The sequence below is a fragment of the Pundamilia nyererei genome, unplaced genomic scaffold (assembly GCF_000239375.1).
Source record: "Pundamilia nyererei isolate P.nyererei 1_Seehausen unplaced genomic scaffold, PunNye1.0 scaffold00119, whole genome shotgun sequence".
Taxonomy (NCBI): Eukaryota; Metazoa; Chordata; class Actinopteri; order Cichliformes; family Cichlidae; genus Pundamilia; species Pundamilia nyererei.
This window is the reverse complement of record NW_005187520.1, coordinates 433838-445895: the sequence shown is the minus strand read 5'-3', so window position 1 is coordinate 445895 and position 12058 is coordinate 433838. Positions and strand designations below refer to the sequence as shown.

The window sequence follows — 12058 nt, the reverse complement described above, 5'->3', positions numbered from 1 at the left end:
GTGTGTGTGTGTGTGTGTGTGTGTGTGTGTGTGTGTGTGTGTGTGTGTGTGTGAGTGAGAGAGATTAAATGCCAAGTTGACACACAGACATAATCTTGCAGTCACAGCTTGTTTGTTTTGTAAAGCCTAAGCTACATTGCTGCACCCAAAATACTTTGATTGGCAAGAGAAACACACACACACACACACACTGTAGATCTATATCACACACATGCACACACAATTATACTCTGTAAGCATCTAATTATGATTGTTTCGTCGTCTTCGTATATTCTGTTTACAGTAGACTCATGTCTGCAGTAACTGCTTGTGGGAACAGTCTCATTATGTGGACTTGCCTCCCATATAGGTTTAGTCCGTGTGTGTGTGTGTGTGTGTGTGTGTGTGCGTGTGTGTGTGTGTGTGTGTGTGTGTGTGTGTGTGTGTGTGTGTGTGTGTGTGTGTGGTCTCTTTGGGGTCACTGCTTTCCAAACCTTATAAGGAAACATTTCACTTAAGCACATGAAAGTGAGTGAGATGACAAATGAGATGGTGAAGTCTTGTTTTAATATGCTGGCACTAATTCCTACAGAAAGGTGCCAGAAGATTTGGGTCGTCCCATTGGATGAATTACTTTTCTTCTAGAGTTCAGGTAGATGAGAGAAGAAGTTCACTTTTGAGATTTCAAAGAAGAATTGGATCATTATTTGGACATAAGACACTCAGAGCAGGCCTTTTATGATAAAAAGGTACATATTTCTACTCTTGGACTTCACTACAGTAGCTTTACATGATTGACAGATCAAAATAATCCTTATTTATCTCATACTGAGCCTCAGTGCAACTACTTCGCTCATCCACGGTCTGAAACTATAGTCAGTAAATAAATGATCGGCACGACCACAGTGACATCACCGACTGGTTTCAGACTCTGGTATTTTGAAGGCTCAGCTTTGGCATTTTTGTTGCTTCCATGTTGGTTTTTGTGAGAAGTGACCATTTGGGGTTTTAGTGCTAACCTATCACTAATGCTAGCTAAACTAAACTGTGCAGATGCAATATCAACAATATAAACAAAGCAGCTAATATCTGCTAATTAGTGCTAAGTGACAAATTAGAGGCTCTATAATGTATTTGTACATTTGTCTTACTTTGGCAACAGTGGGAAGGAAAAACGTTTTTTTAACAGGAAGAAACCTCAAGCAGTAACAGGTTTGAGAAAGACGGGCGAGAGTAACTAGTTATTGTCACAAACCTCAGTATAAATATGCGACATCATACAGAGCCAAAAGAAAAAAAAATGTATTATGCGAACTCCGACTTATCATGGTAAATGGCCTGTATTTGTATAGCGCTTTACTTAGTCCCTATGGACCCCAAAGTGCTTTACACGACATTCAGTCATTCACCCATTCACACACACATTGGTGATGGTGAAGCTACATTGTAGCCACAGCCACCCTGGGGCGCACTGACAGAGGCAAGGCTGCCAGACACTGGCGCCACCGGGCCCTCTGACCACCACCAGTAGGCAACGGGTGAAGTGTCTTGCCCAAGGACACAACAACCGAGACTGTCGGAGCCGGGCTCGAACCGGCAACCTTCCGATTACAAGACGAACGCCCAACTCTTGAGCCTTTGTGTAGTGTTTAAATAAACTTGACAAAATCAGATCCTTCTGTAAATGTCTGAAAACAGCAGCAGAAGATGGCAGTGACAAGAACAGCCTGATCGCAATGAAAAAGATATTTGTGATCTCTTATCGTCAGTAATTAACAGAGAACTGATGGCAGCCTGTCTGTGCACAGAAATCATTTTGTGTCTCAGCAGCTGCTCTTTAAATAGAGACACTCTCATCCTGCACACTCAGAGTATCATGGAAACTATTTTTAACACGTGTGCCTTGCTCAAGGGAGCCTTAGCAGCACTAAATGACTTATAATTTACTGTAAGTTTTAAAAAGTTTTCAAAGTTTGTTTTTTAAATAGACAAGAAATATAAGAGGTAAACTATGATTAGCACTAAGAGGTGAAGTCACACCCCTCCTGATTTCACTGTAATTGCGCAGGCAAGGGGGGAAGTCCACCCAAGAAGGCTGTGTGCTCTGACCTGATACAGAAATGAAAACAGCATTTTCATGCGTGATGTGACCGTTTTTCTCCGTCAGGTACAACGGCAACGGCATTGATCTGAACAGGGACTTCCCGGATGCTTTCGCTGGTCTCCAAAGTCAGCAGCTCTTTGAGGAGAGAAGGGAAGCTGAGGTTGGTTTTGCTTTGGAACGAGACAGCGTTTTTAAGTTTCCTCTGTCATCAGGATGCTATCATGTGTTTCAGGTCCAAGCAGTGATTGGCTGGTTAAGGACGGAGAGTTTTGTTCTCTCTGCAAACCTTCATGGAGGCGCTGTGGTGGCCAGTTACCCCTATGACAACAGCAATGGCGGTAAGCGGCAGATCCAGCAGTCTGACTTTAGCTGGTCGTCCACAACAGTCCCACAGTCGTGTTTTTGTGGATCTTTGTAGAATGTTTTTGGAGCTTCTTATTTGCTTCATATCAGCATGTGAAATGGAAAGTGCAAAGCAGGAAATAGGCCCTCAGACCCACCAGACAAATATACAAGTACAAAGAATGTGTGATGAGTGCACCTCTACAGAAGAGCGTAGCTTTCTTTCATGTGCTAGATGTGGAATATTTATAATTTTCAAAGATAATAGAGCTGGAATAATAATAAGAAAAGATATTAATTTAACAGTTTGTTACCTCATGGCCACGGGCTCAGGGTACTGACAGAAAGAAAGAAACTACAAATGCAGAGAAAGGGAGCGCTCAATCATTAGGGAAGGCTTAGACCAGAAGGTATATTCACAGGAATATTAAACACCAGTTTTCAGCATGAAATAAAATATTTGTTTGCCATTCTCCCTTTATCTGAAATAATAATAATAAAAATCTACTAAAACACCTGAGCTTTAAAAACCTGTTGGAGGAGTCAGTTGAGGTATTTTAGGCACTAGGATACTTTCAGGACTCGGATAAGCTGCAGAAAAAAAATGTGCGGCTCATAAAAAGCTCATTCTCTTGTTCTGAAAAAGAAAGAAAAGAGATTTTGAGTTTGAATAAATCTAGCTTCTCATAATCTCTTATTTGAACGGCTAAAACTCTTTAAGTCCTGTACTTCAGATGTTTATGTGGGAACACATAACGCTATGGCTTAAAGCCTGTTTGTTTTGTATTTGTATTGTTTGAATTTGTTGTTTTGACTTCAAAATGCAGAAAAGGAAGTGTGTTAATCGAGATAATCAGATTTATAACTGCTCAGTAGAACTATTCGATTAAAAACAGTCATTTAGTCAGAGTTACTGCCTTAACTTTACCAGCCTGCAAACTCACACACAGAAAAACTTGGGGAAAACTTCAGGAAAAGGCAACAGGAAGTGCTACTGGAAACAAAATAATTCTAAAGCTCAAATAATCACCACCAATCACAGGCTTTTGCTCTCATCATTTAAACAGGTAGTGAACTGGTGGGCAGGGCTAGCATCGCTCCTGATAATGACGTGTTTGTTCACCTGGCTAAGGAGTACTCCCACAATCACGCCTCCATGTACCGAGGTAACTTCTGTATGGACAGCAGGCCGTTCCTGGAGGGCATCACCAACGGATTCCAGTGGTATCGTCTGGAAGGTCAGTGAGTTTGGCTAAGCTTAGCTTACAGAGAGACTGGAAACAGGAAACGTTCATCTGGTTCTGTCAAATAGTTCATTTACTACTGAAGTGTTTAGAGAAGGATAGCAAAATGATCACACAGGGATTTGTGATACTATAGAGAACATACAGAAGATTAGCTTCTGATTAGCATTGTAGAAAAACCACTACAATAACCACTACTACCTTTGCTCCATGATTTATTTATATTGAAGTGCAGTCCTGTGAAAAATTAAGTGCATCCTCACTGCGCCAATAGGAATTATTGCTGATAATCAAATCGACTTTATTACCTGATCATCTGCGAATAAGCACCAAAGAGCTAAAGTTTTTGCAGGTTGCAGGTCTGGAAAATTCAGATTTGTGTTAATTCAGTACCACATTCTCCCCAGAAGTGGACGTCTGATCAGATTTACCCCATATTTTTGTATTTACTCTTTAATTCCTCTCAGAAGTAAAGAAGTTAAGACCGTGTAAAACCCACCCACGCCATCTCAGATCCTACAGGCCTCAGTTAGCATGATAAAGGTTAAAGTTTGGAAAGTATCATCTGAACAAGACACAAGACTGTAACAAAGTGGAAATGTTTATCCATGATGCACAAACCGAACACCTCATACCAGCTGTCAGCACAGTGGTGGAAGAATGATGGTTTGGGCACCTTGCAGTCACTGACTCGACCATCAACTTTTCCCCAAATTGGATCAACAGGATAATTATCCAAAGAACAGCAGCAAATCTCCAATCAGAATGACAAAAAAAATAATTATAATAATGATAATAATCAAAGTGCTGCAATGGTCCAGTCAAAGTCCAGACCTCAGCTTGACTCAGGTGCTGTGGTGGGGCCTTCAAAGACCTATGCACACATGAAGGCTGCAAATGAATGAACCTAAGCAACGCTGTAAAGAAGCGTGGACCAAAATGTATCTATAGTAATGACAGAGTCTGATAAAGTCATACAGAGAACCATTACTTCAAACTTTTGCCACAAAACAGCTCTACAAGCTGCTGAATCACAGAGTGCACTTGTTTTTTCACAGTGCAAAAAGTCATGACTGTACAAAGCTTTTACAGGTTCTCCAACTTCACTCTTTGAGTTATCTTGAAAAGAAATAATAGCCAATTTCTTTAATTTTCTATTGCAGTTGTTTGATCAAACTGAAAACCTGAGCAAAGCAGCTTTTTTCCTGTTTTAATAAAGCAAGACATTCATTGCTTGTGTTGCTTGGAAAGTTGGGTGAATTTCAACTTTAAATGCTATCTTGGAATATTTTTACAGTGTAAGCTGTAAAAATATTCCAAGATAGTGGGAATGTGAGGTTTATTGTGAAAGTGGAGGACAAGCATCCCAGCAAAACTACAGGACAGGAAATACTCTTACACTCATCACTTTAGCTTCCCTAAAATTTTCTAATACCTCAAAGGAGAAGAAAGTCCCTGGCATTAACATCTCTGAGTGACACATAAAGAATCACTTCTAAAATAAATCCTCTTAAATCTTGGATAAACTTATATATTGCCTCACATAAAACTTTTGGTAGACTGTTTTTGAGCTCTTAATCTGTGACAAACTTCAGGCTTAATTTCAGCAGTAGAGAAACTTTTTTTTTCTTTAATTGTCATGAATTTGAAACTCGTTACCAGAACCTTTGGAAACTACTGCAGGTTAAACAAGACCAAACAAATACGCCGAGTCACCATATAATAAAAGAAAAATCCCCTAGCTAAGCAGCTTTAAGACTAGGAACAACCCAGAATGCATCTCTCACAACTAAAAAAGAACTTCCTGCGATTTTTCAAACATAATCTTCATTGAAAAAAAATCTCCTCATATCTGGAGAGAGTTTCTAACGACAGAAACTTGATGAGGAGCTGCTGAGCGCTCAGCGCCCGTGCAGCCCGCTCTGGTGTCATCCTGCAGAAACCTGATCGCAGTAACCTTATCACGTATGTGGGAACTGTGCACGGCTCGAGGGGTTCATTTGATGGTCACAATGGAGATTTGACTCTTGTTGTGCACATTCATTACAAACCGACAGGGATCCTGTTTTACAGTCATGAAAACCTGGTTATTCAATCAGGACTACTCCAATAGACAGCTTATCTGAGGTTACTCAAAATTAAGACATAAAGATCAAATGCCTTTTAGAATCACGTTTAAAAAGATTTTGAATTTCCTTAATCTTCTGACAGTTCATGGACCAAACGTATTAACTGATGTTTAAAATGGTCAGTGAAATATTTGTAGGAGTAACATCTGACCATCTGTGCTGCTGCAGCTTAGTCTCAGCATCAGTGTGGACCTGAATGTGTTTGAATGTGTGCATCAGGTGGGATGCAGGATTACAACTATGTGTGGGGGCAGTGTTTGGAGATCACTCTGGAACTGTCCTGCTGCAAGTATCCTCCAGCCAGAGAGCTTCCTGCTTTGTGGAACGACAATAAAAAGGCTCTGCTGGCCTACGTCCAGCAAGTCCACCTGGGTCAGTATGTCTCTGTCTTTGAGTCCACCTGTCTCTATTGAAGCAGTATCAGTACTTGATAATAACCCGGTATGTGGTGTTCAGGTGTCAAAGGTCAAGTGTTTGATGGTTCAGGCGAGCCAGTGGAGAACGCAGTGGTGGAGGTCAGAGGTCGCAGGAATATATGTCCATTCAGAACCAATCAACATGGGGAATACTACCGTCTGCTGCTACCTGGGAACTACACATTCACAGTAAGACTTTACAGCCCAGTGCAGCTTATTCTTCAACCTAAATAAACATTCACTGCCACATGATGTTTGTTTTGTGAGTTATGGTCATGTTAGAGTAAAAAATAAAAACACAATAAAGCAGGGTGTACTTAAGGTTGGGCATACATAAATAAAGCTGGGTATCATCTGCATAGCAATGAAAATGTATACTGTGTTTCTAATGATATTGCCAAGGAAGCATGCATAATGTATGTCCTGCTCTCCCATATCTTTTATTGTAGGTAACATATCCAGGTCACGAGGTTTTGACAAAGACTCTCAGTGTCCCGTATGGTCCGGATCAATACTCTGCCCTTAAACACGACTTCCTGTTACGACGCATAGCCCGAACGACTAGACGGACTGTGGGTAGCACTACCCAAACTGATGCCACCCCTACCTGTAACTACACTTTACAACAGAAGGCGGGCGGAGCCATGAACAGGCCCACGTGGAGCAGCCTGGCTATAGGGCTCAGCATGGCGGCAGTGCTGCGATCCCTGATCGACTGAAGTGAAATTGCCAGCCAGGTTCAGTTCCTATCGACATCAAACCAAACACGTACATCAAAACTGTGACACAATGTCAACTGCAGCCTTCTGAGGAGACACATGGAGCAGGAGTTTCACAATTCCTGCAAGCTTTGTTGCCCCAAACAAATCTGAGACCATGAAACCATGAGATGAAATTTAGTGGAGAATACTGTGATGGTCAGAGCTAAAGTGGAGCACCCAGGTTCATAAGCATAGAAGTTACATACTTCTGATATGGATAGCAGGAAACATTTGCAAAAGACATTTTCACATGTAGCAGTAGAATGAGGACCAGACTAGAAGTTAAAAACTTATATGAGCCTTTATGTTATATGCTAGCACAAATTTTAACCAAAGACCCAAACAACCCAAATGGCTGCTTTGTTAAGATCACTAATGGGTGGTGCCTCAAGGCCCCTTATTATACATAGCTTTTCCTTACAAAGTGTACAATGGCATGAATCATCACTTAGCTATTCACGTGCATTATACGCACATAACTTGTCTGCTATTGTACGCAAAGGGAAAATGTGTATTCCATGATTGGCTGGCAAGCAGTTTCTGCATGTTGCTGGCAGTCACATTGGTTCCAAAAAGAGGGCTGTATAAAAAAAACTCTCTTTGATATTGCTTTGATTTGTATTTGACATGGTCACCTGTATTTTTCATGGAGGACACCAAATGGTCTGCAAACATTCAGCAACTACCAAGTGTGTGTCACATTGTTAACAGTTTGCTCACAGAGTAGTTGGCAATTGTTTGCAGACAAATTGTCATCTTTCACGCAAGCTATGGAAGACCAGTGCAATTGTAAGGAGGTTTTTGGTGCAGCAGCATAAACCTCTTTACACAGGCCTTATTCACTCAACCCTAAAAACACCACATATCAAAAATGTCACACAAAACTTGAATATGGGTGCTAAGCTATGTTTCAAAGTGCTGACTGTTATTTGTGTTTTCCTTTTCAGTGCTTTTGTAGATATCTTGAAGTACTGTTCAAGGCATATCAGATTGACTACAGCTTTCAGGTATATGGAAATTTAATATAAAATCCCAAAATGACAATTTCATGGCTAACTGGCACTTTAACCACCATGCCATTAGTAACACCTCTGTTTGCACCACTGTTACAACCCTAAAAGCTAATAGCTAACTGTCTAGCCAGAAGTGAATGCGCCCCTCAGATAGCTGACTTAGCTTGGTCATTAAAAACACAATCATTTCACATTTAATATAAAAAATAACTAGACCTTTTGGAACAGTTTATCTTTTGGAACGGTTCATCTTGGAAGATTCTAAAATGCAGCTAAAAAGGCACAATAGTTTCTTCAGTTTTATACTTTCGGTTGCCTTACTTTGAGTAATGCAGCTGAGCTTTCAGTTCATATGTTGTTGTTCATATCAAAGCAAGCACTTGCACAGATTTACACAGTTTTCACACCTCAAGGATGTTTTAAACGAGTAATAAATATCTGTAAGTATCTTTTTATAGCCTTAATAATAATTGAGAAAATAGTAAAAAAAATCTTATGAAGGCTAATTGTTCAGTGAGATGGGATTAAAGAGAAATGGGTGTTTTTCTTAAGATTTTGAAAAGAAGACAGAGTAGCAAAAAATATTTCCTGCACTTCGACAGGAATAAACAGCTTTTAAATGTAGATTTATTCAAATGGCAGCTTTCTGGGGGGTTTTTTTTTAACATTTAACATTTACACAGCAGAACAAAGCAGGAGGATTCAACCTCTCTGGTAAGATGTGATTTTTATTTTGTATGTGACTGTAATTTTATATACGAGGAGGTGCAGGGGCACTTTAAAATTAGCACTTGCAGGGACTAAATGCTGTTTTTAGAAAGGGGGCAGTGTTCAGGACATGGCAGTGTGGAAATGATGATGGTGTGAGCTGAAGTGTTTCCAGTGACGCTGCGCATTACTCAGATGGTCAGGCTGTTTTCATTTTTTTCTGCTTATTCCATTCATTGTTACCAAAGCCATATTAAGATGTCACAAGATGATTTATAATATATGTAAAACAATTCAAATTCAATTCTATGAGTTTTATGCTTATTTCACTGGCCTCTTTATTTCTTTTATTTATCGAGTATTATTTAATTTATTTATTTGTTTTAATATTAGATTAAGAGATTAGATGAAGAGTTAGGTGGACGAAGTACAAAGTATAACCTGAAGTGCAAACAATTCAAAAGCACCACCTGGTGGAGCCAATGCGCAGCAAATCTGTCAACTTCAAATTCTCTTACTGTGTCGGTTATGATGAGGTTTATTTTACATAAAGACATAAAGACTTATGCCAGTTGTCCTCTTTGAAAACCAACAGGAGGTTAGTGATGCTGATTTGGCTGCTCAGTGACACAGTTGGCGATTATATTTGCAGCACTGCTTCCATAAAGCTGTCCTTCTCCGACTCATAACACACAGTAAGCAAAGATGAAGAAATCCTCTTGCAAATGAAAGAAAAAACGACACTCCTTATAAATGCAGAATTTGCCTTAAAATAATCCACATTTTAGATTTTCTTCTGGATCAGAGTAAACCCGAGATACTTGTGCTCACAGCCATGACAGCAGTGCAAACAGGAAGTGTTAAAAGCTAATTTGGCACATTTTTGATGGCCCAAATTTCAAGAAATATAGCATAACATGGCTCAGACTTTAGCCCAAACATTACACTTCCTGTTTGTATCCCTAAAGCAACCAAATTATGTTGCTTTCTAATATAAATATTAGAAGGTTGGGACCCAGAGTTCTATCTAAAACCCCAGGATTTAAACCTGAACCATCAGCCTCAGCACATACACTATCTGTACACCATTTAAATTTATATATTTATATACAGTCTGTGACACAACAAAGACTGTAAATCGATTTAAACTCCACACAGAGCAGCATCGAGTCCTTGTACCCACCCTCAGGACACAAACTCAGCATCCTTCTGCAAGTTTTTTTCCCCCAGATTTAAACATTATTCCTGCCAAATGTCTTTTTTTTCTCACTTTTGTACTATTTTATATTAAACATGCTTTATAACAGTCCTCTGTGCCATGTTGGGAGTGTTGTGACTGCAGGCTTCGGTCACTTTTTTTATGTTTCTTCTGTTTCAATAAAATTAAAAAGTAAATTCTGTCTCAAAGCCGACCTGAAGCAAACTTGTTCAAACTTGTTCTTGATGGAAATGGTTTTTACGTCATCTGCTAGTTTTATTCTTATCATCTTCGTTCTCTTGTGTGACTTTTTTTTTTAATCTGTATGGAAGCCAGGAAGTGGAGGAAAGCCAAAACCTGCTCTTCCTCCACTTCCGTAACATTGATTCATTAATGTTGAATTCTCTCGCAGCTGTTCTATTCCCATGTTGTTGCAGTATATTAATAACTAACCTCATATTGTGGATGAATAATCTTAGTTGTTCTCCTGACTGAAGTTTGCCCCGTGTATAGCATCCTGCTATGCGGTTGCATTTGTCCCTGACCACCAGAATCCCTCACGTTATCTTTTATCGAGTGGAAAAAAAGTTTCCAGCTTCACTGTGCTAATGTTATGCTAACATAGCTGTGTCGCTAGCAATCACGTAGCACAACATTATATACCAGGTAGTCCAACTTCAGTAAACCTACAAACGCCACTGCTGTTTAGTTTTCTGTCTTCATTTATTTTGAAAGTGGTAGCAGAGCTGTACGTTTTAATTAGTTTCAAAAATCTCTTTCAGAACATGGTATGAAATGTTTAGGTGTAAATTAGCGAGCTAACTTCCTGTTAAATTAAAAAAATTCTGTTTTCATGGATGTAAAACTTAATTGTTACACCTGATAAAGCAGCAATGATTTAATTAAAGATGAAAGAATTTAGACCGTTTTTAACTCTCAGTGTTCGTTTGACTTTGGGACCTGAAGTTGACGGAGTTTTGGACCCAGATTACTCCGCGAAGCTCCTCACTACGGCAGCCGTAATGCTCTGACAATCCATCAAGCAGTGCGGCTTACCAAAGTTGTACTAAAACATTTTTTAACAGATTTCTGCACGCCAAAATCAGTTCGAGATCAGTAAGCACAACCAGAAGTCATACATAAGGCACACTCTCAATTTTTGAGAAAATTAAAGGATTTTAAGTGTGCCTTATAGTGTGGAAAATATGTTATACAGAAGAAAAGAATATATCGTGATATATATCGTTACCGCACGTGCTTCAAATTATATCACGATATGAATTTTAGGCATAGCTGGACTGGCCATCAGGCATACCCAGTGGGCCTCTGGCGATTTTTTGTTTTTATGGGCTGATCGATTTTTTTTTTTTTTTTTTGGAAGGGTATAAATAATGAAAGGTGTTGGATTGGCCAATTGCTCATGATCGACTCTGGGCTGGACCAATTACAGCCGAGGAGGTCGGATGCACCCTCCCCCTTGTTTAGCAATCTTATAGACGAACTAAAGAAAATGGAGAACAAAAAAAGGAAAGGAGGTGCAGAAAAAATTAGGGCCAAAAAGAAACAAGCCCTTCAGGCAGACGCTGGCAAATGTGTAAAAATAACTGAATTGTTTGGCGGTAGCTATGGCATAGCTTCCACAGATTTAGCAACATCAGCAAGTGGTGGACCAGCAGGTGGATAAGGGAAAGGGGAGGCAAGAGGAGGAGAGACCCGAGGCGGCCGCCGGTCATAGTGGCAGAGGAACTGAACTTCAGGTAAGAAGTTATGACCTGCTGTCTATCTGTGTCAGATATAAACCAAGTTTAGTTGTAGTTTGTTTTCGTTGTGCTGACTTTTTACAGTCGCTTAGAATAACTGGTACTGCATACTAGCTAGCATGACGGAGTTTATATACTGCTGGGCAGGTGCTATGAAGTCGTTTACTGACCACTTTTAGAAACAACCACAGCTAGTCGCACACATACAGGAAACTGTCCCACACATAACATTCCGGCAGGGAGAACCCTGAAAAACCTCTGAAGGTTCCGGGGTTCAACGCCCCCAAACATACATTAACAACAACACTGTCTATAACAATTACATTCAGCTAAAACCATTGCATTCGGTCATTTTCTGTTAACAGGCTGATTAATGCAATTAGTCATCCATTTTGATTGGACTG

The 12058-nt window shown here is 39.8% G+C and overlaps 1 protein-coding gene across 1 annotated transcript in view; it reads left to right on the top strand.

The window, feature by feature from the left end:
- cpm (carboxypeptidase M) overlaps positions 1-10204 on the top strand; it is a 31096-nt gene extending 20892 nt beyond the window's left edge. Inside the window, exons 5-10 of the mRNA XM_005742287.1 lie at positions 2147-2243; positions 2316-2421; positions 3493-3663; positions 6018-6170; positions 6255-6403; positions 6664-10204. Of these exons, the coding sequence (XP_005742344.1) occupies positions 2147-2243; positions 2316-2421; positions 3493-3663; positions 6018-6170; positions 6255-6403; positions 6664-6933 (946 nt within the window). The 3' untranslated portion in view covers positions 6934-10204. The remainder of the gene's footprint in view (positions 1-2146; positions 2244-2315; positions 2422-3492; positions 3664-6017; positions 6171-6254; positions 6404-6663) is intronic.
- Positions 10205-12058: the final 1854 nt, after the last annotated feature.